General features: G+C 35.0%; 1 protein-coding gene across 1 annotated transcript; it reads right to left on the bottom strand.

Moving 5' to 3' along the window:
* Positions 1-15,088: 15,088 nt before the first annotated feature.
* LOC111895815 (uncharacterized) lies at positions 15,089-16,469 on the bottom strand. The gene is made up of 2 exons (XM_023891876.2): positions 15,800-16,469; positions 15,089-15,401 (listed from the first exon to the last, which is right to left on the bottom strand). The coding sequence occupies exon 1, from the start codon at positions 16,389-16,391 to the stop codon at positions 15,816-15,818; it is 576 nt and encodes a 191-aa protein (XP_023747644.1). The 5' UTR covers positions 16,392-16,469; the 3' UTR covers positions 15,089-15,401; positions 15,800-15,815.
* Positions 16,470-26,102: the final 9,633 nt, after the last annotated feature.

Genomic DNA, 26,102 nt, shown 5'->3' with positions numbered 1-26,102 from the left:
CCTCCTGGCAGTATCCTTTCACTACTAGACGAGCTTTGTTTCTTATCACATTGCCTTCCTTGTCCATTTTATTTCTGAAGACCCATTTGAGACCAACAACCGAGGCATCTTTAGGAGTTGGAATGAGGCGCCAAACCTTATTTCTTTCGAACTCATTAAGTTCGTCTTACATAGCTTGAACCCAATCAGAGTGATCAAGAGCAGTGTTTACTGTCTTTGGTTCAACTTTTGAGACGAAAGAGTTAAACATGCAGAACTCTACTTTTGAGAATAGAGATGTTTGCTTTGCCTTCAGTTGAGATCGGGTCAAGACCTTTTCAGAGACATTACCCACAACCTGTGAAACAGGATGATCTCTGGTCCATTTGACAAGAGGAGAGTAATTTGGATCATAGGATGGATCCAATTCAGCATTTACCATTTCTTCCAATTCAGATTGACTATCATCGTCATAAAACATATCGGCATTCTCCCCCTCGACTGATGAGCTTTCAGGTGTATCTTGACTTTTTGGTGCTACATGACTTTCGGGTGTAGTTGAGCTTTCGGGAGCTACCGTACCTTCGGGTGCAGTAGAGCTTTCGGGAGCTACAGTACCTTCGGGTGCAGTTGGAGAAGAGTTCTCCCCCTCAACTTGTGAGCTCGGCTGTTTTGAAGAAGATGGATTCTCCCCCCTTAACTGAAGCACCGTGCTGAGGAAGTTCATTTGGAACTGATTCTCCTTCGCCCATTTGTTTGGCGGCGTCTTCGACGATTTGCTTCAGATGGTCAACTTTGTTGTCTGCTGCATTGGCTTCTGAGAGAGTAGCCTTCTCCGGTTTATCGAATAACTCCACAAACTGCTCAAACAAATTTGCAATCGAGGCCGTGACTTGGCCTGTTTGAGAGAAAATTTCTCCAACTGTTTCTTCAGTGGCCTTCAGCTTCTTGACGTAGCTGTCATCGAAAGTCACATAATATGTTTCTTCAATCTTCCTCGAACGCTTGTTTAAAACCCGGTATGCTTTTGAAGTAAGAGAATATCCTAGAAAAATTCCTTCATCGGCTTTAACGTCAAACTTGTTACGATGTTCTTTAGAGTTGAAGATAAAGCATCGTGAGCTGAATACATGGAAGAATTTGACGTTCAGCTTTCTGTTGTTGAGGATCTCATAAGGAGTAAGAGTGAAACGCTTATTGAGATAAGACCTATTCTGCGTAAAACATGCTGCAGCAATAGCATCAGCCCAGAAATATAAAGGTAGAGAAGCGAAACTTAGCATGGTTCGGGCCGCCTCACACAAATATCGGTTTCGTCTTTCGACAATCCCGTTTTGTTGAGGGGTGTAGGGGGCTGAGAAGTTGTGACTGGTTCCTTTTTCTGCCAAAAAGCCTTCAAATTCTTTATTCTTAAACTCCAGCCCATTGTCACTTCTAATGTTACGAACGACTTTCCTCAGTTGCACTTCAACTTGCTTAATAAACATCTTTAGCTTGAGAGCTGCCTCAGATTTGTGCTTCAGAAAGAACACCCATGTAAAACGTGAAAAGTCATCAACAATAACAAGAATATACTTGCTACCGCCAATGCTTTCGATAGATGATGGACCACACAAATCAATGTGAATTAACTCAAGTGGTTCAACGACTTTAGTGTTTATAATGGATGGGTGACTTTGACGTCTCTGCTTCCCCATTTCACACGCAACACACAAATTTTCTCGATCAAACTTGAGCAGTGGAAGACCACGAACATGACCTCCGGTGACAAGTTTGTTGATATCCTTGAAGTTGAGATGGGAGAGCCTTCGGTGCCACAGCCAGCTTTCTTCTGAATGTGCTTTGGATAACAGACAAATAGTTGGATTTCCTATGATGGGTTTGAGATTGAGAGGAAACATTTCGCCTTTGCGTTCTGATTTGAGAATCACTCTTTTTGTTTTCTTTTCTATTATTTCCGAACCCTCATCGTCAAATGAAACTTTAAGACCAGTACCTCCAACAAGTTGAGATACACTGATGAGGTTATGATGTAGTCCTTCAACATACGCAACCTTTCTAATCGTGAAGTCTCCATTTGTTATCATCCCATAACCTTTTATCGTGCCAAATGAGTTGTTCCCGAACTTGACATTTCCGCCGTTAGGAAGAGATCGAAATTCCCTCAGCTCTTCCTTCCTTCCTGTCATGTGACGTGAGCAGCCACTGTCAATATACCATTCTTCGTCGAACTACTCGTCACTAATAACCTGCAAAAATCAAGCAGATTTAGGAACCCAAAGTTTCTTGGGTCCACGTGAGCCTTTCACAGGAACAGGATTAGTAAGAGAAATGTCAACAAGATATGTTCTTTTTATTAAAGTTGTTTCATCTTTCTTCTTAATAGTGAAAACTTTAATTTTGTTAGGATTTGTTACAGTCGATTTGGATTCAGGTTCAGGCGTTTGGGCCTTGGAATGCTTTTGATCATTCATGACTGAGGAAACCTTCGATTTTCCTTTTAAATTTGTTGAAGATTTTGGATTTTGAGTTTGAACAGAATTGGATTTAGAATGGGGTTGAGAAGAATTAGCACGAGAGAATTTGGACTGAGAAGTTTTCTTGATTTGATGTTCTAAGTGACCTTTTTGTTTTTGGTCATTTGTGGGACCGAACCTTGAACTTTGGTAGCTTTTGCTCCCGGAACCGAACCTATGCTTTCGGTAGCTGGTGTTCTCTAATCTGAACCTTTCCCTTCGGTTGTTATTCCTTTCAGAACGGAACCTGTCCTTTCGGTTGTTATTACTTTCTTGCGGCCTGACAGCACTTTTCTCTGACTTTGAATTTTTGTCATGATAAGAGAAATGGGCGTTTTGAGATCGCCAAAACTGTTTTCGCTCTGAGGGATTCTTTTTGTATCTCAGATTTCTTTGCTGCTTTTGATCCTTCACTTGCTTCGGCTGTCGGTGGATGTTGGCTTTTTGCTTTTGCCTCCTGTCAGCCGGTTCACTTTTAACAGATGATGTTTCGCTTGAAGGAGTGACTTCTTCTACAGGAACTTCTTTTGTACCACTGGTACTTGGCACATCGAAGTTGCCAGGCTTGTTTAGTGGCTCTGGCACATATCTGCCTTTGGTTTTCCAAGACGTCCGCTCTGACAGACCAACGGTTTCGTCAGCATTATCTATAGGAGCAGACCAAAAAAACTCATCACAGCCATCTGCATTATCTTCGTTTACTATGGCGGTGAGTTCGGCTGTCTGATGTTCGGTTACTCCTGTGACCTTATACACCTGATTTGGTGTTGTTCTTGCCTTTTGGTACACAACAGTCTTTTCTTCAAGAATCGGGGACTTATTTTGGGACAAACGAGCAAACTCCACAAAATTTTCAGAAATAAGATTTTTGTGGTTTTCGAGTTCGCTCTTGACAAACTCAGAACAGTCGACTTCATCCTCTACAGAAATTACGCTCATATCATCATCCTCATTAAGCTCAGACGCGTTTTCAACATCAATTTTATTTTCTGAGCTCAAGTTGGCATTCAAAGAGTCAAATTTTTGTATGGTTTCGGTCCTTAGTTTCAATTTATCGTTTTCATCCAAAAGGTTTTTCAGCATGTCCTTATGGTCCTTGGACTTTATAAAAGATTCGATTTTGTCCAGACCATACATATAAGTCGGATTCACATCATCAGACGAAACTACACTTTCGTAATTATATGCTTCAGCATCGATTTCATCCTCCTTAAACTCAAGGAATGGCAAAATCATGCGATGAATTTTCTGCCCTATTTCACAGTTCAGATGAAGTTGAGTGATGTTAGCATAAAGACGTTTAGCAATTAAAAAAAAACATTTCTCTGTTTCAGAAGTTTTAAATTGTCTCTTTGTAAGTAAATGTTTTCGTCCTTAGATTTAATCAGCTCCGACTCCTTCAGCTCTATCCACATCCTCCGTTCCTCACTCTTGGATGACACCCTGCTTATTTGGTCAGTTAGGTTAGAATTGGTGACCCGTGTTTGAGTTAAACTGCTATCTAGATTTGAGATTCTTGAATTTAAGCTTTTTAATTCTTTTTCATACGAATTTTGTGGGACTTTGAATGAAATAAAAACGGATTGTACCTTCTTGATCAATTCATCAAGCTCATTAATCTGCACAATGAGAGGTTTTTCTGTGAAGCATAAGTCCTCTCGCTCCTTGGTGTCCTCATTCCCACCGTCTGTATTGTATCCCCTCATTTGAGATACATCTGTCACCATCAAACACTTCCCACTGCTTTCATCACCTCTTGCAACATACGCCTTTCCATGAGATGGCTTCCTAACTTCATCGTCCTCTGATTCGGTTGACCAGACCTGCACGCCACCGAACTCATCATCCGCTGCCGAACCCTGCACAATTAAAGCATTCATCGAAGGGTTAGTACCAGCTTTCTTTCTCTTGATCTCTTCCAGATTTTTCATCTACACAGCCTCTTCATCTTTTTCCTCATCCTTCTCTGCCATTTTCTTTAGGACACAGTCTTTGGCATAGTGGTTCTTTCCTCCACAGTAGTAGCAGTTCACACCAGAATCTCCTTCAACTTTCGCCTCTTTCTTTGGTTCTTCTGTCTCCGGTTCCTCCCTAACCTTTTCAGAACTATAGCTTCCCTGCCAATTTCGGTTTTTATTGATAGGGAACCTTTTCTTAATGAACCTCTTTGGATTCGACACCATCATTGCATAATCTTCAGAAGTAAGATCATAGTCTTCTAAGTCGAGGTCTTCATCTTCTACCACACTTTTGCTTTTAGACAGGAGGGCCAAGGACCCCAAACTTGAGACCACATTTTTCTCTTGCAAGACAATCTTTTCTTGGGATTTCAGAATCCCCACCAGCTTTGCCAATGAATAAGATTTAAATTGCTCATGAGCTTTAACAGTGGACACGACCGCACTCCACTCGGATCTAAGGCCATTCAAAAAGGTTACTTTTTGTTCAATCAACTTTCTTTCTATATCGTGTTTGATCATCGTGCTAAGAAGATGATTGAAGCGATCAAACGTCTGAGTAACAGTTTCATCAGAATTCTGCTTAAATTCACCAAACTCAGACAAAAGCAAGGTCTGAATAGAATGCTCCAAATCTTCATCTGTGGAATATAGCTCTCGCAGCCTATCCCAGATTTCTGTAGCGGTGCTGCAAGAACTCACCAACCTGAATGTATCTGATTGAAGAGCGAATCGAATCAGTCTTAATGCGTTAATGTTGCACTGAAACTTTTCCTTTTCGTCTTGAGCAACATCCTTTACGTCCTTTAACAGATCATTATACTCTTTCTGAGTTTTAATGATTTTTGATGTTCCTGAATGAGCAAATGGTCCAGAAACGATTGCTTCCCAAATAAGGTATCCATTGTCTTCAGATCCGATGACATAATCTTCAAAATGATGCGCCCAGACTTCGTAATCCTGGGTGTAAAGAATAGGAATCTTCGTCGTTGATCCAATGTTGTTTGAGATGTTGATGGGATTAGATTGTGACTCGTCCATGCTTGATCGTTTAACCTGTTTGAAAGATCAGACTTGTAATATGTAATATTAGGGCAAAACAAATAAATTCTGAGTTACGTCAATTATGGATTGACGGCTCAATAAATATTAGTTAATGCGGAATAACCCTAATCGCAAACTCTTTCACAGAAAAGATGTGTATGAATTACACAGCCTCCTGCTCTGATACCAATTGATGAGTTATAAAATTAACTCTTTGATCGATTAGATCTTCGTAACAGGTAAGTAATGAACGTAAAAATAGTATAAACGAAACACAAGTATGAATCAGAATGTGTCGAATGATTAGATTAATCGATCCTCAGCAGAGCTCGACTAAGAACTTCCACTGTAGAGGATTCTAGGGTTACAAAATAAGAACGATAAATATTCTGAACAATACTTTTCTAATCGTTACTAATCCTTCTTTTCTAGGATGCATGCAAGCATCTATTTATACTAAACCCTAAAAAACTCACGGATGGACAGGCCCATACTGGAGATAAACATTGGACTAGCTAACGAGCCCAATAGACGTAACACTATATTGAACCTAACAAATTTCCTTCTTTTAGTTCTTCAAACCTATAAAGTTCCGCTTCTTGTCCCTTTTGGTTCTTATTCTTCAAGAATGCTCCTTTTGGCTGCAAGATACAATTCAATCTTATAAGTACCATTTATCTTTGCATATAACCAAAATATGTATAAAATGTATTCAAATATTGCTTAAAAATGTGTATAAATATGGCAATATCAATCACTGTAACTTAATGGAAAATGCTTTCATTAAAACTAATTTCGTTTGCAACATAACATGCATATTGATTAAACCATAAAACAACAAACCAAAATCCCTAAAACATGTCTACTAAAAGCCATACCATCTACCAATAACCAAAAACAAAAATCATATCATCCATCAACAACCAAAAACCACAAACCTTAACACATGCTTCCCAATTAAACCATAGAAAAAACAAGATAAAATATAGCTGTAAACAAGGTAATTCTTTAACGTTCTTTTTACAGTCATCAGAATTTGGTTGAATCCCCACAACTTATGGTTCAAATCCTCCAACACGTGGTTCAAATACTGCAGTCTATTCATGTTTCAGAGTAGCCCGAGGATGATTATCGTTGACCGTTCACACATGGGTGGGTCAACCCAACTAGTAAAACCACATGTTGAATGTTTCATTTTCAAAGACAAAAAATTTAAGTTAACTTTAAGACCACTGTCATATCAGTTACACCATATACAAAGTCCACTAACCTCATTAGGGCAAGAATGAAATCGATGTCCAAGGTTTAAGGATGCCCATGACATCTTCACTACAATGATTCTCCCAATAATACAAAGCACCATGATGAGTAATTTACAATTGAATATTAAGAATAATGGAGAAGAATAAACACCGAAAAAAGAGATGTTGGATCAAGTTCATGTCTATGTTCAAACAAATAAATAGGGTTTAAAGTTTATTAGACTAATTTGCAAAAATTAGTCCCTAAAGAAAAAAAAGACATGAATGCCCTCATGCAATTGGGACATGGTGAGCTTAAGTGAATCAATTTGACCAATGTTAAGTCTAATAACAAATTCTACAATGAAACTGCTGATAAAGACAAAATTTGCTAATTTGAAACTTGAGGGACCAAATCCAAAGCAAGTGGCAAACCTCAAGGACAAATTTTATAATTTTCTCTAAATTTTATAACGAGAATACAACATTTTTAATTTTTAATTTTCATTTTTGTAACTATAATATAATAATTTTTCGTATTATACATATATAAATAATGAATCAATATAATTGTATTTATACCTTCGTATTTATTTTTTTAAAATACTCTAACTAAATGAGAAGGTTTATAAAAATAAAAAATTAAATAGACAAGGATGAATCAATTAAAGAAAAACTATTTAAATAAACTTAATAGATGGAATGGTCATTGACTTGAATGTTTAAATTAATAAATAATAATATGATACTTATTTTGAGCAATATCATATTCACAATATAACCTTTGATGTATTAGCTATTAACTGATAGGGACACTTTTATATAAATTACAAAATTTAACCAATTTTCTAATAGAAAATAACTTGCCAATAAAATTCCAATAAGCCCCGGTCGATTACATCCATTATCTTTTTAAATAAGATATTGGGTATGTTACAGTTTTATCGTTTGAATTCTTAGTGGTACATACTCAAATTTTAATCATTATGTGTTAAGTTGAAACAATGGTGTAATTGAAAATCATGAGTGATACGTAAAAGAAAATACCCACGAAATTGGTAAATTAAGGAAATTTTGCAAAGTGTAAGATTTTTTTTTTTTTACAGGAAACAAGCATTTCATGTACAGACTAAGGGGTGTTTGTTTTATCTTTTAAAACATCTTTTAGCGTAAAAGCAACAGATCTTGTAAATATTACTTTTGAATATAAGGAAAATGAATTTTTTGGAAAAGTGAGATAAACCTAACTTTTTGCAACTTTCCTAAAAAGACTTTTGCCCTCTCAAAAGCTAAGCCAAACACTCCAAGGCATGCTCGGCAGATAATTTTTGGTTTCTTCCGACTTTTATACTTTAAAAAGTAGATTAAAAACACAAAAAACTTTGTTTGATAGTAGAAGTTTCAGCCTTTTAGTTAAAACAAAAAGTTATATATTCAAAAACTAATTCAAGTAGCGTTTAATAAAAAATGCTTTTATAATTTAGTAAATCGGCTTAGTTACCCTTTTTAATATCATTGGCGTGTTTTAGATAAGTCATTTCATATAAATTTATTTACAAGCTTCAAACTACTTTTATCGAACACTTATATACAAATAAAAGCTACAACTTTTGGCTAGTTTTGCCGAACACTCATAAATTGTTGTCATTAGTGTAACAAATTTGACTAACACATAAAATCACAGTGACCATAGGTAATAAACTGTGGCACAAATGTAAGTAATCTAAATTCGAATCTATTCTTCTAATGTGAGTCTCATTTGGTGCAAATATGAGGTGTATTTGCTTTATATAATATGATCTATCCCAAAAGGTTGCCATATCTAGCCTTTGATTATTGGCATGCTTAAATAGTGGATATCTAATGTACATTAAATATCATGGTGTCAACTTTATCCTAATCATAAAGATACTTGGAAAATAATCATTATCCACCTTACTAAGAATCAGAAAAACTGTATCACTGTTCCAAACTACATATTCTTATATACATAAAACAGATTCTTTAGTGTTCATATGTCATTAATGTGTTGCTAGTTTAAGTTCTAACAATGTAGCATCTATCTATTCTTTTCGTATTTTCCCATTCAAAATTTCCAAATTTGGATCCGCACCCGACTTGGATCCAAATAGTTTTGAATTTTGGCAAAAGAATCTACCTACATGAATCATATTTGGTGACACCCATTTATGAGGGTCCATAGCATTTACTTTATAGACTGCTAGTTATGGCTTGTGGGATCTTTTTAGCCATATGACCCCATTGTGTTTAATTATAGATATGCGTATTAATGTGAAATTTGCTTAGATATTTAGGTTATAATGGTATATATCATTATATTCCTACTTTATTTCATATGTTTTCCCTCTATTATTCTTTTTTGACTAAGATGTAGGACCATAATGTAACATTTTATATTTAATATAAGCGTACTTGTAAAAGAAAAATACTGAATGTATGTGTGGTGAGAACCACATGTATAAGTGCAGGGTAGCTCTGTGCCACTGCATTGAATTGATTAAGAAAGTGGACTGGAGGGCACTACACTTCCTTTAGATGAAAACACAGAACACAAAGGACAAGCTTATTCAATGTTGTTGGCATGTGTAAGATTCAAAAATATATTTATTTGTATATTCTATATGGTAATTATTTTGAGATGTTTGAGACACTTGTGAAATGACATAAAAGGCCCCACTAGGACCTATGCATAGAGATCGGGATTCAGAACTTTGATGGTGGCATCAGAGTGTAATTTTGACCGTGCACTATGATGCACGTGAAGTATTATATTATATGGATAATATCTTACAAAATATGAATAATGAGGATACAATATATATATATATATATATATATATATATATATATATATATATATATATATATATATATATATATATTACAATGCTTTATTTATCAAATATTGCATGGTTGAGATATGATTTAATAAAATGAGCTAATTTTTAAAAAAAAGAAGGGTTATTTATGTAATCATGACCAAATATTGATGAAATCGGTAAAATTAAGGGGTGAAATGGTAAAAAAAAGAAAAAATCTGATTCCAAACAGGCCCATGCATGCCAAATCATCCCCCCCGTTTGCCAAATGTCACACAACCATTGGATGAGTGTTTTTCTACATTTGGTTTGTTTTTTGTCAATAATATGTTTAAAATAATGACTTGAATAATCATAAAAGGGTTTTAAAAAAACATATCTCACTCATGACCACCATTTACAAAATATCATGATTTGAATATATATTTCGGCTATGCTAATTTTTTAGAATCGATTTATAATTTAAAAAAAAAAAAAAAAGTTCTTTCGGAATTGATTTTTTTCCCAAATGTAACCTATAATTTTCGAATATGGTTTGGTAATAAGATGTGTAAAATAGTCTCTAGCTTTCAAAATAAAGTTTTATGATATAAAGTTATTTGGAAAATTACTTTATCAAAATTTTCAAAACCATGAATTTTTGAACTCATTTAAAACTCAAAAATCAATTTTACAACATAATTTCAAAAACCGTTTTTTCTAGCATTTTCAAACACCATTATTGTTTTCAGAGTATTTTTTTCTAGTAAAAAAGTATCTTCCAAAACTTTGAAGATGAAATTTTTTACAAATGGTAGGTTTTTTGGATCTATTTAAGGAAATTTCAGTTTCTTCGATACCTTGTACATTTATAATCTGAGTTAGTACATTTATAATCAGAGTTAGTGTTCATCAAATTAGTTTTAAATGTCTTCGGTCATAAATAGTCTCAAAATTTATATGTTGAGTGACTATCAAAATAATAGAGGTCATATGGTCAAATAGAGAACCAGGAAGTTTTTGCATGTCAATTATTTCCCTGAATAATTTCCTCATGAGGAGGTGAAACTTAATCTTAATGACTGAATCACAAACTACAAGCCAAAATCACACACTCTAGAAACTCAATATTAATGAAAGAGTTGTGCATAACATATAATTTCAAGGACGTTTCTCACAAATGAGTTGCCCAACCGTTCAAATCCAACATAAAGATGGATGATAAAATAACAAGAGACCAAAATCTAACAATTTATTTATACTTCTTGGCTTGATGGGTGTGAAAATGGGTCGGAGACTAATCTTTCCCATGTATCGTCAAACAAGTAACTTTTTATAGATTTTTGTATTAAAATATTTTAAGGAGTAAGATTTATATTTGTTTCAGACTTTGCGATACATACACATCACTTTTATAATTTTATTTGTCATGCATACCTAATTTTTATTTGAGGTATGTTGTGCTATTATTAGGAAAACAAAGCTAACATCAGTTAGATGAATATTATTAAAACAATTTTATTTATAACAAAGTTTACGTTACATATTACATAATATTTATAATAAAAAGTAGGGAAAATGAAACATTAGCCCTACTATGTATTTCACATTTACTCATTCAGTCTCTCAAGTTATTTTCAAGTCTTTTGAGGGAACAAACTTTGAAATGACCTGTCTTTTTAGTCTCTCTAACTTATATTAGCAGGTTTCATGTGTCACTGAAGCATTTTTCATTTAAAAGTCAAAATAGTGAAAACGTAAAAGTCAAAAGTATGACTATTTTGACTTTTTCATATAATCCTTCGTCTAAATTTTGCTACGTTTTGCCCATATTCACGTACGCTTCTTAAATTCTTCTAGGTTTTGGTTTCCTCTAAAATTGATTAGAATCTGAAGGCAAAGCTACTTAACTGTATTTCTTGATTTCGGGTACTAAGGTCCGATTTAAGGGATCAGGGTTCATTCTTTGCAACTACGCAACCAAAAACACGACCTGTCGGCGGGCCAAAGACGTACCAAAGGTATGTATTCCAAATTTGTTGCTCCGCTCACTAGGGTGCTCTCTCCCAATAACAATATTGTGAATGGGTGACTTGCTCTTGTCGATCACTCCACTTACTCTGGAAGCGAGAAGTGACCTATGTTAGTAACAAGTTTGGACCTCTATAACACTTCATTGTGAAAATTGACTTCAGCGGTGCTCCATGGAGTGATTGTGAACCACTGTTCTAGCGTCCTGATTCCATCATCACTCCAGGTGTTGATCCCCGATGTCTGCTTTATACAGAATTAGGTATTCCGGCGATGTGCCATTGTTTCCGACATGGTTATCGGTGGAAGCTAAAGATTTCTTGAATAAGTGTTTGCGAACAAATGTTGAAGAAAGATGGACAACAAACCAACTTCTTAAACACCCATTTGTTGATTCGATTTCTGATTTCCAAAAGATTAATTTTTTTTCAAAGGATTCTCCAAGCAGCATCCTGGATCAAGGATTCTGGAACTGTGTTTGAAGCGTTGTAGGCTTCACCACTAATGACCCGGTTGATAAACTTCTTTGGAGAGTCTCCGGTGGTTAAGATAAGACATTTTGTTGAAGGAACTCCTTCAAGTTTGTCCATTTGGGTTGAAGAAGATGAAGAACACTAAGTCTTTAGAATTTTTTGACTTTTCGAAGTCAATGATAAGGAAAATGGGTCAATGTCTATGTGGCAAAGGGGTAACCGGGTTACCCCTTCATGTTGTCAAAAGTGACCAAATCGATCCGACAAAAAACAGTTTGTTCCCTTAAAAGGCACAAAAAAAACTTTAGGGATTGAACGGGTAAAATTGAAATACATAGTAGGACCGTTGTGTCATTTTCCTTAAAAGGTAATGAATTTTTATCACTTGTTCGATGCTCTTTTACCAGAAATATTATTATTTTCCAAGGGCCTTCCAGATGATGTACATATGAGTAGCCATATTTTCGTAGATGGTTATACGTGCTATATGGTAATCTCTTACCAAACGACAAAACTAATGCCTAAATTGCCATAAAATATTGGCAAACAAATCATCAATAATATGTAACTCTTGTTGTTGGGGGATGTATGTTTGCCCATTTCCTAATGTCTAGCTATGAAATGACATACATGAATACCTCATACATTGCCGTTATTTCTCTTATTTTTTACAATCTCTCTGACACAAGTGACATGACATTATTTTGCAAAATTATAGTAGATTAAAGAAAGAAATTTTTTTTCCGAAGAAGGTTAAAACTCTCAAGCATATGAGATTGGTGGAACAGAGGGTCCCAATAAATAATTGGGGGATTGGGATTAGTAATGAGCGTTGGTGGATAAAAACTATGTGTTGATAATAACGTTGATGACTAGATTAGATATAGTAAAGATGAAGATGTTATAGGAAACTTCCGTTTTTATTTTGCATGTAGTAGTACGAGGGTAGATCCGGAGGCATTTTTTTCTTTTTGGGAACCCTTCTTCCATGTTCACCAAACAAAGAGTCACACGTGTGGTAATTTTGTTATTGTTGAGGGAAAGTGGATTAATTTTAATTCTATGATTAATGTTCATGCTTCCCAAGACACGATTAGTGAAAGGATTCTTTTTGTCTTTTATCAATTGTCGATACTAGGATTGTATTATTTTTTGTGATTTTAACAAGGTTCGTGATAAACCAGAGAGTTATGGCTCCAATTTATGTCATTCCTTGGCTAACTTTTTCAATGATTAAGATCTGGGTTTGGTTGATGTTCTATTTGGGTTTAAGAGCTTTTACGTGGGAAATGAGTAAAATCCATAGGGTTTTTATTTCAGGTGATTTAGTTGATGTTTTTCCTAAAATTACCTTTATTGTGTTGGATAGAAAACTATTGGGTCATAGTTCAATAATACTTAAAAGCATGACTTTGAATTATTGTCCAATGCTATTTAAACTTTTTTATCCTATGAGTTTGATGGTTTCAAGAATCTGGTGAATAGTTCTTGGGCCGTAGGTGGTGAAATTAAACAAGAAGAGTTTATCTCAAAAAGCATTAAATTCAAGGTCAAAATTGGATCAAGGAAAAGAAAAGCATTCAAGAATCTGAAGAATGTGATACTAAACAGAACCTTATTCGAATCGACTTAAGAGTAAATGGGGAAGAGTCGAATGAGAATGAATGCATGGAAGATTTGGGTTTTGCTCGTACAATTAGGTGTGAAAGATGACAAAAATTCTAAGTTTTTTATGGGATTATTATTCTCTGCAGACATCAAATGGCTATTTATTGGCTAATTCTCTCAATGATTTTATTCAAGATGCGAGTTTGGTTGACGTTCCATTTGAGGGTAGAGCTTTTACGTGAGTTAATTGATGTTTTTACTAATATTTCAGGTGATTTATTTCAGGTGATTTAATTGATGTTTTTACTAATATTTCTTCTATCGTGTTGGATAGAAAAATGGTTGGGTAATCATGATTTTGAATTATTATCCTATGCTATTCAAAGTTTTTCATTCTTGGATGACGTTGACGGTTGATGATTTCAGGAATTTGGTCAATGGTTCTTGGCCGAAGATGGCGAAGACTAGATGATTTATTTCAAAAGCAAGCTTATAAACATTAAATTCAAGGTGGAAAATGGATCAAGGAAAAGAAAAGCGTTCAAGAATCTGAAAAATGTGATACTAAATACAAACTTATTGTAATCAACTTAATAGTAAACGGGAGGCTAGGCTAACTACGGGTTCTACAATTGATTCTTGTGTAAGAGTCGGAGGAGATTGAATATATGTAAGATTTCTAAAATTTTATAACAATTCTGGAGTAAATGGAGACGTGTGTTGTAAAATTTCAATATCCAAGTATAAAATTCCAAAATGGTGTTTAGTACCCTTATTCCTAAAGTTCCAAAGCTGATGTGCGTTACTATTATATGATTGTGCATTATAAAATTTTGGAGAAAAATCTAGTTAGTTGACTGGTGAAAGTAACGGTAAGTGTGGCTAGTATTGAACAATAGACATTTACCATGGAGCACCATGGTAAATAATGTGATTGAGTGATATAAAAAAGAAAAAAAATTATGGGATCTAAAGTAGATTTTAAGGATGTTTATGATTTCTATAAACCGAGGCGACTTAAAAGAATATGGGTTTTGGTTCTAAATGGCTCAGTTGGACTAGAGTTTGTTTATAGTCGCTGATTGCTTCCATAAGTGTTATCTATTTCTCATTTATCTGTTGAGGCACTTCTATATATGAGCCGGATTCTTTGTACACGAATTTTTGCATTAAAGTCTCTTCAATTTCATGATTTAGTGAATATTTGCACAAAATTAAAAAGTTAGGAATATGTTTTACTAAAGTAAAACGACAGAATATATACGATAATTACTTCCAAACTTTATAAACGCATCCTTATCCTATCATATCATATCCATTCACAGTTTCATTCTTACTTCATTATTTGTTTTTAAAAAAGCGTACCTTAAATTGTACCAAATACTTCTAAATTTCCGAGCAATTGTACACAAACACCCACAACAAAGACATATCTTCATATTAATTAATCAAATGATGGAATCATGAAAACCCAAGTGTTAACAAATGCATGTGGCATGTGATATAAGTATATAACAACATAAAATAGTTAATAGCAGAAATTTCAATGTTTTATATGAGAAAAAGAAAATTGAGAGTCAAAGAGCAACGAGCAAAGAAAGTATGCAAAGATAACTACAGACCAAAAGATGTAAAACAAAGGAAGATACTCATTGGAATAGTTCACCATGAGTGGCAATAATGGAGGATCCCGAGAAGAGATCATAGTACTTCCATTCAGTAAACCACAGAGCTGCAAGAAAAATATAATCTTGAAGAACATAAGTGTGATCGCCTACTTATTAATATGTAATAAATCTTGAATGATTGAACAAAACCGGAGTAAACCAACCATAAAAGGTAATCAGAAACATCCCAGTGATCAATATCAATTTAGAACAACTCTAACAAATACCTCTTGACTAATCAAGCATAGAAAAATTAGGGATTTAGCTGTACAATCCTAGAGACGCCATATGTATAATAAGCATAGCAATCATAAATTCACACATATCGCGTAAGAATAAGCAAATCGAACCATAGTAGCACTTAAAATTTTTAGCATTTTAACAGATACATATAGTAACAGAAAGGAAGAATCCACATACATGAGACATACACTTGGTTTAAAAATCCAAAGGACATACTTACCAAACCAGAGCTTCATCTATTTCATTGCATCGACTTCATCGGCAGAAGGAGGCACAGGCTTGGTGGCGGCAGGGATAGGGGCGTAACCGTTCTTGTTATGGGTGACGTCATCCTCATCGTCGACGTCGTACTCTTCCTCATCGGAATCGGAGCCGAAATCCAAGCGTCTGCTAGAACATACGGACCAGATTAAGTACATGGTTGCGGCGGTGAGAGCCCCGCAGCCTACACCGACGAGTAGAGCGCCGACAATACTGATGATGTCCAGGGTGCGATCGCGAAACGAGGAAGAAGAAGAGGGTTTTGAAGAGACGACATCTTCCACTGCTCGGTCGGGGAAGATCGGACGGGGGAAGGACCTGCTGCGGTGGAATTCGTGGATTTCGGTGATGAAGAAGGTCAAACGAGGGGAATTAGTGGGGTTTTGGTGGGGGAAATTAGGGTTTCCAGGGTGATTAGTGTCGGCTGGGTAGTAGGAGGAGGAAGTGGATGTGATGAAGAAGATCGTCTTGCAAGGCCTGGCGGTGGCGGAGATAGCAACGAGACCGACGATGATCGACAACAGGAGGAGGACGGTGGTCGTAGACGCCATTAACGCGGATATAGAGAGAGAGAAAGAGAGAGGTTTGGTTTGTTCGTAGGGATGTGAATTTCGGGAAGGATAACGGAGTTAGATTAACGAAATAAAGAGATTATGATCCGCTACGGAGTGTCTACGGTGAGTCCTAGACAAATTTACGGTTTATGTCACAAGAATTAATTTTAAATAGAATTTAAAATTTAATTATGTAATAAAATATTATCTCATTAATTTAGAAAACTTGTGAATTTTGATATTGTATTCTTTAATAACTTTGTGATTTGTAAGTGTTTAATTACACAATAAATGGTAAGTATTTAATTACAAATAAAGATTTTTAAAATCCTGATTTTTGATGTATTATTCTCTTTGAACATACGGAGATGATGACATAACTACAACGGAGCGAGTGGGAAAAAAAAACGTTTGTTGGCTAAAACACCACTTTTACCATTATAACTTATCATCCCAATAAATCTTTAACTCCATTATTTCGATTAGTCGTTATTGTTGTAGGATTTTTACTCCTTCATTGCTAAAAATGACTAAAAGATGCTATAAAAAAATTGGTTATAAATTGTGAAAAACTTCCTTATAAACAACATTGAAAGTTTTATTTGTGAATCTATTATCTTTATCTAAAATTAATAATTTTAATTTCTCTCTGCTTTGAACTATAAATACATAAAAATAATAATCAAAAATAAAAAAGTATATTAATAAGATCCATGAAAGAAAGAAAGAAAATATATAATTAAATAAAAAACACCATAAACAATACTAAATGTGCATTATTTCCTAATTGATCAAAACTTATGATTATTGATTGTTTCTTAAAGAAAACGAAATGAGCATAAATGGCCATGGTTATTTCATAAAATAAAATAAAATTTCAACAACAGTACATGTTTAAAAAAAGTTACCGAATTATCCATTATTTAAAAAAATAACCTAAAATGGTCCTTGTTTATTACAAGAAACTACATAAACACTCCATGTTAAAAAAAATATAACATAAATGGCCAATTTATTAAAAAAGCTAACAAATATCGTGTAAATTTTCTACATAATACTTTGTAGTCCATTTTCCGAAAAAAGTGGTTGTTTCCTACGTGAAAAATAACCAAAAAACTTTATACATATATTACGGTAAATAAAAAATGACCTAAAATGGTCCTTGTATATTTTGTAATGCACGTAGAATGAAGTTTAGAGAAGATCCAAAACATATACCACAACTATATAGATATTTTAAGCAATAATAGTCAGTAAATTGAATAATTGTTATATCTATGGAAAACTAAATTATGAAATTATGTGACATTAATTTTGACCGATTAAATGAATAGGAAAATCAGGAGATACTCTAATTACCCATTGATATATAATACTTTACATGTATATTTGGTAACAATAATCTTCAATATTCTAAATTAATTAAAAAAACACATTTTCCATCACCTATATCTAATAAACAATAAAATTATGTTATTAAAACAATTAAAATGGCATGAAGTGGAAAGACCATCATCATACCCTTTAAAATCATTTAAAATTCATAATGTCCACCATTTTTTTTAGAAAATAAACAAAACTCTAATAGCAACACAGCCTTCCATGTTACAGAAATGGTTTATAAGCACATTTTTTAGACAAATTGTCATATTTGTGATTAACTATCTAAGGATGGTGCATGTGTCGTGACCAACATGACAAAAATGATAATTTGTCCAATTTTTCTAAAAATGATTTGATTGTGTTTCACAGATGGTTAAGAGAACTTGTGTATAATGATTGTTGTAAATTTGAAATTGTTGTTTAGTTCATATGTGAAGGCAATGAATTAAAAGTATTATATATATATATATATATATATATATATATATATATATATATATATATATATATATATATATATATATATATATCATCAATGAAATTATTAAACAAAGGTTTCCTAATAAGATATTAAAAATGATTCACTTTTAAAGTACATTGCTATAACCGACAGCAAAGAGGGGGCACATGAAAATTTACGAATTTTCCCTCCTTTTGATAAGTTTAGAGGCGTCAAACCTCAACAATTAGATAACATGACAGTTAGTAACGGCAAAACAATTTTTTTTTCCTCAAAGTATGACATAAATATGTCATATCGTAAATTATTCTTTATAAAGTTCCACATTTTTAGCACCAACAGTTTGATATGTGAATCATCATCAATTTGTTCAATGTTTTTGATGTATACTTTATCATCTATATTCATTTCCTGCAAACAATTGAAAACATATTGAAATGTAAGCAAATAGTAAAGGTAATATGGTACTTATTTACTTTAAAAATATAAAAAATTTGTTAAATGAAAGTAAATTGCTACGATTTGTAAAAAAACAATTAACAATGTTTGAAATGTAATCATGTTTAAAAATTTAACATTACAAAAAAAATAATATGGCATAAATATGTGTTACATTTCTTTACCTATAGCAGATTTATGGAAACGTTACAGAAATGGTCCCTATAGCATATTTTTTAGATAATTGGTCATTCTGGTGTACTAAACGTTTGTGAACTCTAAAAAACATAAATAGTAAAAATAATACATAGTAAAATGGTCAATGACCAACATTTTTAGTGTAAATAAAATTATTTGAAAAATACAATCCCCTAATATACAAAATGAAAAACAAAAATCTGAAATTTAATCTGGGATTAATTTTTTTTTCTGAAAATACGATATGTCGTATAGCACATTTTTTTATTGGGGCCAAATATTGACTACTTTTGAGGATCTGAATCAACTCTGAATAGTAAATTGACTAATCATTTTAACATAACTTCAACTTCAACTACGAATCAACATCATATGAAGGTCATGTTAGGTGCATTTTGTGCGCCTTTTTGCACAACTTTTAGCCTTTTTTTTATGTATGTCCTTAGCATAATTTCGTTGTTTTTATTTCATTTTAGCATATCTAGGTTAATTTCTTGAACAACCTTATTTGCACTCTTTCATGTCCTTTTCAGGTGAACCGGAGGTTGGAGCGCGCTTTTGGAGGTGCTAGGGAGCGTTGGTGAAGATTGTGGGACGATTGGGCGAGAATCGGAAGAATTAGAAAAATCAAGTTTGGACGAGCATCCAGAGGGCAACACGTGGCGTGTCGGGTTTGCCTTAGAATCCAACACGGGGGGTGTTTGACTATCAAGCATTTTTTTGACTTTGATGAACACGACTCGTGTTCATTTAGCCTATATGGACACGGGGCATGTTGGGCTAGCTGAGCATTTTTGAGCATCGTACTTCAAATTTGGAATCGAGAATTGAAGGGTTGGTTTACACTCAACACGGCCCATGTTGATTTGCTCTATTTCGACACGGGGCGTGTTCGACTTAAAAACTGTCTTTTTGGCGGTTTTTCCTCGTTTCTTATTACGGGAATTAGGCCATTTTGGGGGTAAGCAGAGCGGTGAAAAAGCATTTTTGGGAGAAGGAGTTGAAGTTTTTAGCAAGGATTGTTCGTTAAACATTTGGAAACATTTTGATTTCATATTTGTAAGCATTTTAATTCTTGATTTCATCTTCTAGATTTCTGGTTTTGTTCTAGTCATGTGTGGCTAGAACTCTAATTTCTCCAACTCATGTTTTGACTTTCTAGTTGTGAATCTAACCATATGACTTGATGTTTGTTCTTAATTTATATCTAATGAATTTGATTTTGTTTCAATCGAATGTTTAATTCTAATTGTGACTCTTATTGGCCATTTGAATTAGGGTTAGGTCACTCCAGTTCTCTCTTTTACAAAATCCGTACTTGTTTTGTGAAATTGAACAAGTAACAAGCATTCAATTGATCCCTATTGAATGAATTTAGTGTAAATCTTATTCATACACTTTTACACTCCCGAGCTTATGAGGAGTATTGGGTGTTGTTGGGAACATTCACATAAAGCTTCATGCAATCTTCCAATCTAATTCTAAGAGCTTGTTTAGATTAGGTTAGTAAGGTTAGGATTAATCAAAGAGCTTGTTTTGGTTAATTATTGTGGTGAATGGAAAGTGTTAGGGCTTGTTAACACTTTCAAGTACCAATTTAGATAGAATGAAACAAAAGTCTTGTCATCTTGGATTCACATTGTTGAACTGTCATACATGAAGTTGGAGTCTTTATAATATGTGAATTTAATTTACTCATTCAGCCAATTACTTGTGATTTTACTTTATTTGTCTAATCATTGGAATCAAACCCCCCCCCCCCTTTTTCTTTCATCTTTTGTGAACAAGTACCTTACGCAAAAAGGGTATGGACTGATTGTCCCGTGTCTTTGTGGATCGACCTTGCTTGCCTTGTACTACCTTTTAGTGCAATATAGTGGGATTATTTTGGAGTATATCGTAAATTTTTACATGGAAGGAATCGGAAATTTTTATAGAGAAACACTCAGGTCAACAACATTCGATGATCGGATAAACCACATATACTCCAAAAAACAACAAATAAGTGAAAAAGTCCATGAAACTTACAGAATCACTTGACTCTTCTGCCAACAACCACAAACAACTAAAACTAAAAACGAAAAAACAAAATATTTGACTGCGATCATCCATCCATACTTCATAACCAATCAAACAAAGAAGAAGAAAATGCGAATTCACATCAGGCTCATGTTGTAAGACAAATTATTTGCACCAAGAACACACGAAGGTCGCAAATAATAGGGTTTGCAAATAAAACTCATAAGCATAATGGTGGATACAAAATCGTATAGATCGTATAGTCGTATATATTTGGGTATGCGTTTATTTCGACCAAATTTTTTGGGATTTAATCACTGGAAATTAATCAATTTCCAATTACAAAAAAACAAACTTCCATATTTTATCGGATAACATCGATTTTGAATTTTGAATTACCGATTTTGAATATTATTTGCATATTTATATTTATTATGTATATATTTAGTGCGTATAGGAATTGAAGGTCATTTTGGTAAAATCGGTTTAGTAAAAGAAGCGAGAAAATATGATTTTGAGGGGCTTGGAGATTGACACGTGGCGAATTAGTACTTATTTATTAGATTAAAGATTTATTTCCGAGTAAATTACATGAATGGTCCCTATAATTTATGATAATTTATGTGTTTGGTTTCTATGTTTTTTTAACTTGGACCGTGTCTACTGTTTATTTTTATTGCGCGTCTAGCCCCTTTCATATCCGAAATGACTGATATACCCTTTTCTTTTCTTATTTATTTATTTATTTGTTTGTTTATCTATTATTGATAATATTTTCATATTAATATTATCTTATTTGGTAAAAATTTTAATAAAAAAACTATTTGTGGGTCCTACACCTCAAATCTATCGTTGTGGTGTTTTGGAAAACTTCAGTTATCTGACAAGCACCCTTATGTCACACCAAGATTTTATTAAAGATATGAAGCTTACAAGCAACAAATCTTAATAATAATTAGAGTTTTTCTTTGCAAATCGAGAATACATCTCGTTTCTGCCACCATTGAAAGCAATTCATGGAGGATTTATGTAACACCCAAAGTTATGAAGACCAAGAAAGGGAAGAAAACCCTAAGTTTAGGGGTCGACTCGGCGAGTCCAAGGATGGACTCGGCGAGTCGGAGCGGGATCCGGGTCGAGGAGTAAGTGACCGACTCGGCGAGTCGGCCAAGGTGACTCGGCGAGTCTGGTCTGTGCGAGGAAAACCCTAATTCTGGGAGTTGTATCATATATAAAGGGTGTTATGTCCCTCCCTCAGCCCCCATATCACTCCAGAGGACCTGTAAACCCTATAATTCGTGTGAGCTTCCATTATTGAGAGAAATAGCTTTGGAGGAAGGAGACTTTGGAGAGGAAACTTGAAGATCAAGAAGGTTGCTTCAAGGGAGAGGTGTGTGCTCGAGATCTACTTCAGTTGTGTTCATCTTGGAGGTATTAAGCTGCCATTTTCCCTTCTTTGCATCTATATCTATTTTTCCATGAGATTTGGGGGTTTTTATGGTTGTTTGAGACCCAAATCGGGTTAGGGGCTTAGATATGTTGTTGCCACTTCAGATCTATGGTTGGGTGAGTCCATTATGTCATAAAGCATCAGGAGATGAGTAGTTGGTGAAGCCCTTGTGTCCTTAAACCAAGCCCTAATGTGTTTTGAGCCTAGATCTCTTTAGTTATACGTAAAGTTTGCAACTTTACGTAGGGATTGAGCTTTGGAAGTATGGATCTATGGATTGGAGTCCCTGCATGACTCAAAAGCCCTCTGCATGTTGGGAGATCTGAATAGACTCGGCGAGTCCTTTGAGTGGACACGGCGAGTACCATGAAGATGAGGAGGAACTCGACGAGTGGGATGAACAGCTCGTCGAGTCGGATGAAGATGGGCATGAACTCGACGAGTTGGATGAAGATTTCCTTGTGCTCGGCGAGTCTGTTCTTAGACTCGGCGAGTCAGGTCGCGGAGTCCCAAACCCTTCGAGTTAAGACTTGAGTCAGCGAGTCGAGCCATGACTCAGTGAGTTGGACAGGACAGGAATCGGGAATCGGTAGACTCGGCGAGTCAGGGGCTGACTCGGCGAGTAGAGTCACGAGTGGAAGGACTCTGGACTTATGAACTCGGCGAGTCAGTAGGGTTGACCTGGAAGGTTGACTTTGACCAGGACTTTGACTTTGACCTGAGTTGACTTGGTTGTCTTTCGGGGGTCAGTTAGACTCAGTGTTGCTTTGTTGTTGTTAGCTCGGGAAGCAAGTAGAGCAGGAGTTCAGTCAGTGAACGGGTAGCAGTCAAAGGGTCTAGAAACAGCAGTTCAGCAGTATCAGGTGAGTCTCCTCACTGTTTGTATGGGTCTAGGGCACCAATGCCGGCCCATTTAGAATATGCATGAAAGACCAGGGAGCGGCTCCTGGCACGCAGTATGTTACGTGGTATGGTAGGAAGACCCGGGGGTTAGCCCTAGGCAATATGTATGAAAGACCGGGAGGTGGCTCCTGGCGTATTGTATGCTATAGATATGAAAGACCAGGAGGTGGCTTCTGGCACACTGTATGTTGTTTAGCTAAGTAGAGTAGTATGTACGGTTGTCTTTGTGATACTTGCATAGAAGACCAGGGGGTGGCCCTTGGCACTTGTCTGTAAGACCGGGGGGTGGCCCTTGGCATTTGTCTGTAAGACCAGGGGGTGGCCCTTGGCACTTGTCTGTAAGACCCAGGGAGCGGCCCAGGCTTGATCAGGAAGACCACGTGCGGCCCGTGGCATAATGGCAAGACTATGTTTAGCACATAGCACCTTACTTAGTTATGGATAAGTCAGTTATGTATGATTCTTGGCTATGAATGGTTTGTATGGTATGTGGTATCTGGGGAACTCACTAAGCTTCGTGCTTACGGCTTTCAGTTTTGGTTTCAGGTACTTCCGGTAGCGGATGATGGAGCTCGGGATGATCGCATGGCACACACCATAGATTAGTCAGCCTGGGAATGTTTTACTCTGATAATGAACATGTGTTTTGAGAACTAATACTCTGTTTATGTTTTGAAATGATGATTTTACTTTAAGTGATACTTTATTAAAAGAAATTTTTAGTCTTAAATTTTGGGACGTTACAATTTATGATTAAAATGGAATTCTCTTTTGAAATTTTTATTTTCTGCAATCCACAAATCGATTCTTCATGTAACAAATTGAGAAATTTATCTACTTTTGTCAACGCAAGGGAGAATCTGAGCTATTTTGCGCTAGGATTTGCTTCGCCTGATCTTAAAACTGATTTAGATGGTTGTAAATCGTCGTGTTTGAACGATTGTACTTGCTTGGCTTTGTTCTTCAATAACAACAATTGAAATTGTTATGTGTTTAATCAAATTGGGAGCTTTTAGGACGATAATGGTAAAACTCGTTTGTCAATTGGTTAAAGGGCTCAAAAAGGGAGGAAGGAATTCCGATCAAAAGTGTGCATAATCGGAAGCATCCATCACCACCATTTGGTAAGACTCAAAGGATTTTGTGCAGAATCAAAGCATCGACTTCTCGTTTACGAGTATATGGCAAACGAATCATTAGATGGATGGATTTTCAACAAGCGTTTGCTCTATTTTGAAACGAGATACAATATCACAATCAAAAAAATGAAAGGATCGACGTATCTTCGCGAAGGAAGGCTCCTAGAAAAGTTAGTGGTCGGAGATGGTGACCCGACAGTAGCTTAGGTGGGGCAGCAAGAAGTGAGGTGTGATAGATGTAGGGACGAAGGATAAACGGATTAAGAAGTGGGTTTAAGGTAATATTTTTTAATAAACTTTTTCTCTAAGATAATATTAATAAGAAATTAAATGAAAAACAAATAAACAAATAAAACAGAAAAGGGTATATAAGTCATTTAAATTATTGTAGGGACTCAACGCGTAAAAAAATAAGCAATAGGGATGTTCCAAGTTAAAAAAAATAGGGACTAAACATGTAAGTTACCCCTAAAGGGTTTTGAGAATTCTAACACTCATATGGTGTACATGTAACCCTATAAACCTTGGATCTATGTTTTCTCTATTATACATGCAAATATTCAATATTCCAAGGTTTCATCCTAACTAGCATAATATGAAGTATATACAATACAAAAATCTAGAGAATGACATACCTTTTGATGGAGCTTGAAGTCTTGAACCTTTAAGAGCTTAGTGCCCCAAGTGTTGCACCTCAAATGGTTCACACAACAACAAAACAATTGGAATAACTTGAGAAGAAGGTTACTTAGGCTCACCTTATGAAAATCGGTCTTGCCCTCTTTTGTGTATATACACTAGTGCCATTTCATGAACCATAGACCTCTTTATATAGTGTGGAGGATTAGGGTTACATTTATGTAAACCCTAATACCCATGACCTTTCATTTCCATGGGATCTATGGGTTAAAAACTCCATGGACTATCCATGAAAGCTTAGCCCAACCTAAATGAACTTGGCCTATCCTATATATATATATATATATATATATATATATATATATATATATATATACAAGAGTCCACATTTAATTAGTTCTTTTTGATCACTAAATTAATTCTTGATCAATACTAATTAAATAATATGATTCCATACTGATATATTATAACTTATAATATATTAATATAAATCATAAGTATCCTTTTTCTCATTTTGTCTATCCAATTGTTCCGTTGCCATGCAACCCAAATAGACCATGGTACTCTCGGGTCGAATACATACCACTAATAGTTATGGGTTTAAACATCTAATCCAACAGTCTCCCACTTGGATAAGTCCAAAACTATTATTGCATATGACTCCAAGATCCCGACTAGCAATCGTAGCTCTTAAAGCTGTTGTCGAACTTTGACCCAGTCAATGATGTGTCCATTAGATAAGAGATCATATATTCCTCCATTCTAGATATCATATGGACTGAGACATGGATTATAATCATTCTCTTTGTCCATTTTTTGTTTCCCGATTTTTGATTTATGACGACTGACTAATTGAACAAATCAAATCAATCCAGGTTTGCCCAAGCACTTTGGGGTGTCATCACTAAATCATCAAGGGGCCCATAGATATCGTTTTTATCCCTCAAGGGTAAAAGGAGTGGATAAACTTTGACCCAAGTGTTCGCTTGTACTTAATCATCAAATTACACACAACGATATGTTTTATAACAACCAGGTTACTGGTTGCATTTTCATATGTCGATGTGCAACTAACGTGC

Source organism: Lactuca sativa, chromosome 3 (assembly GCF_002870075.4).
Source record: "Lactuca sativa cultivar Salinas chromosome 3, Lsat_Salinas_v11, whole genome shotgun sequence".
NCBI classification, from domain to species: Eukaryota; Viridiplantae; Streptophyta; class Magnoliopsida; order Asterales; family Asteraceae; genus Lactuca; species Lactuca sativa.
The sequence above is the reverse complement of the archived record's forward strand: the minus strand, read 5'-3'. Positions and strand labels throughout refer to the sequence as shown.

Excerpts from the sequence above, each read along its gene's own strand:
- LOC111895815 (XM_023891876.2), bottom strand. The coding sequence starts at position 16,391 with ATGGCGTCTACGACCACCGTCCTCCTCCTGTTGTCGATCATCGTCGGT.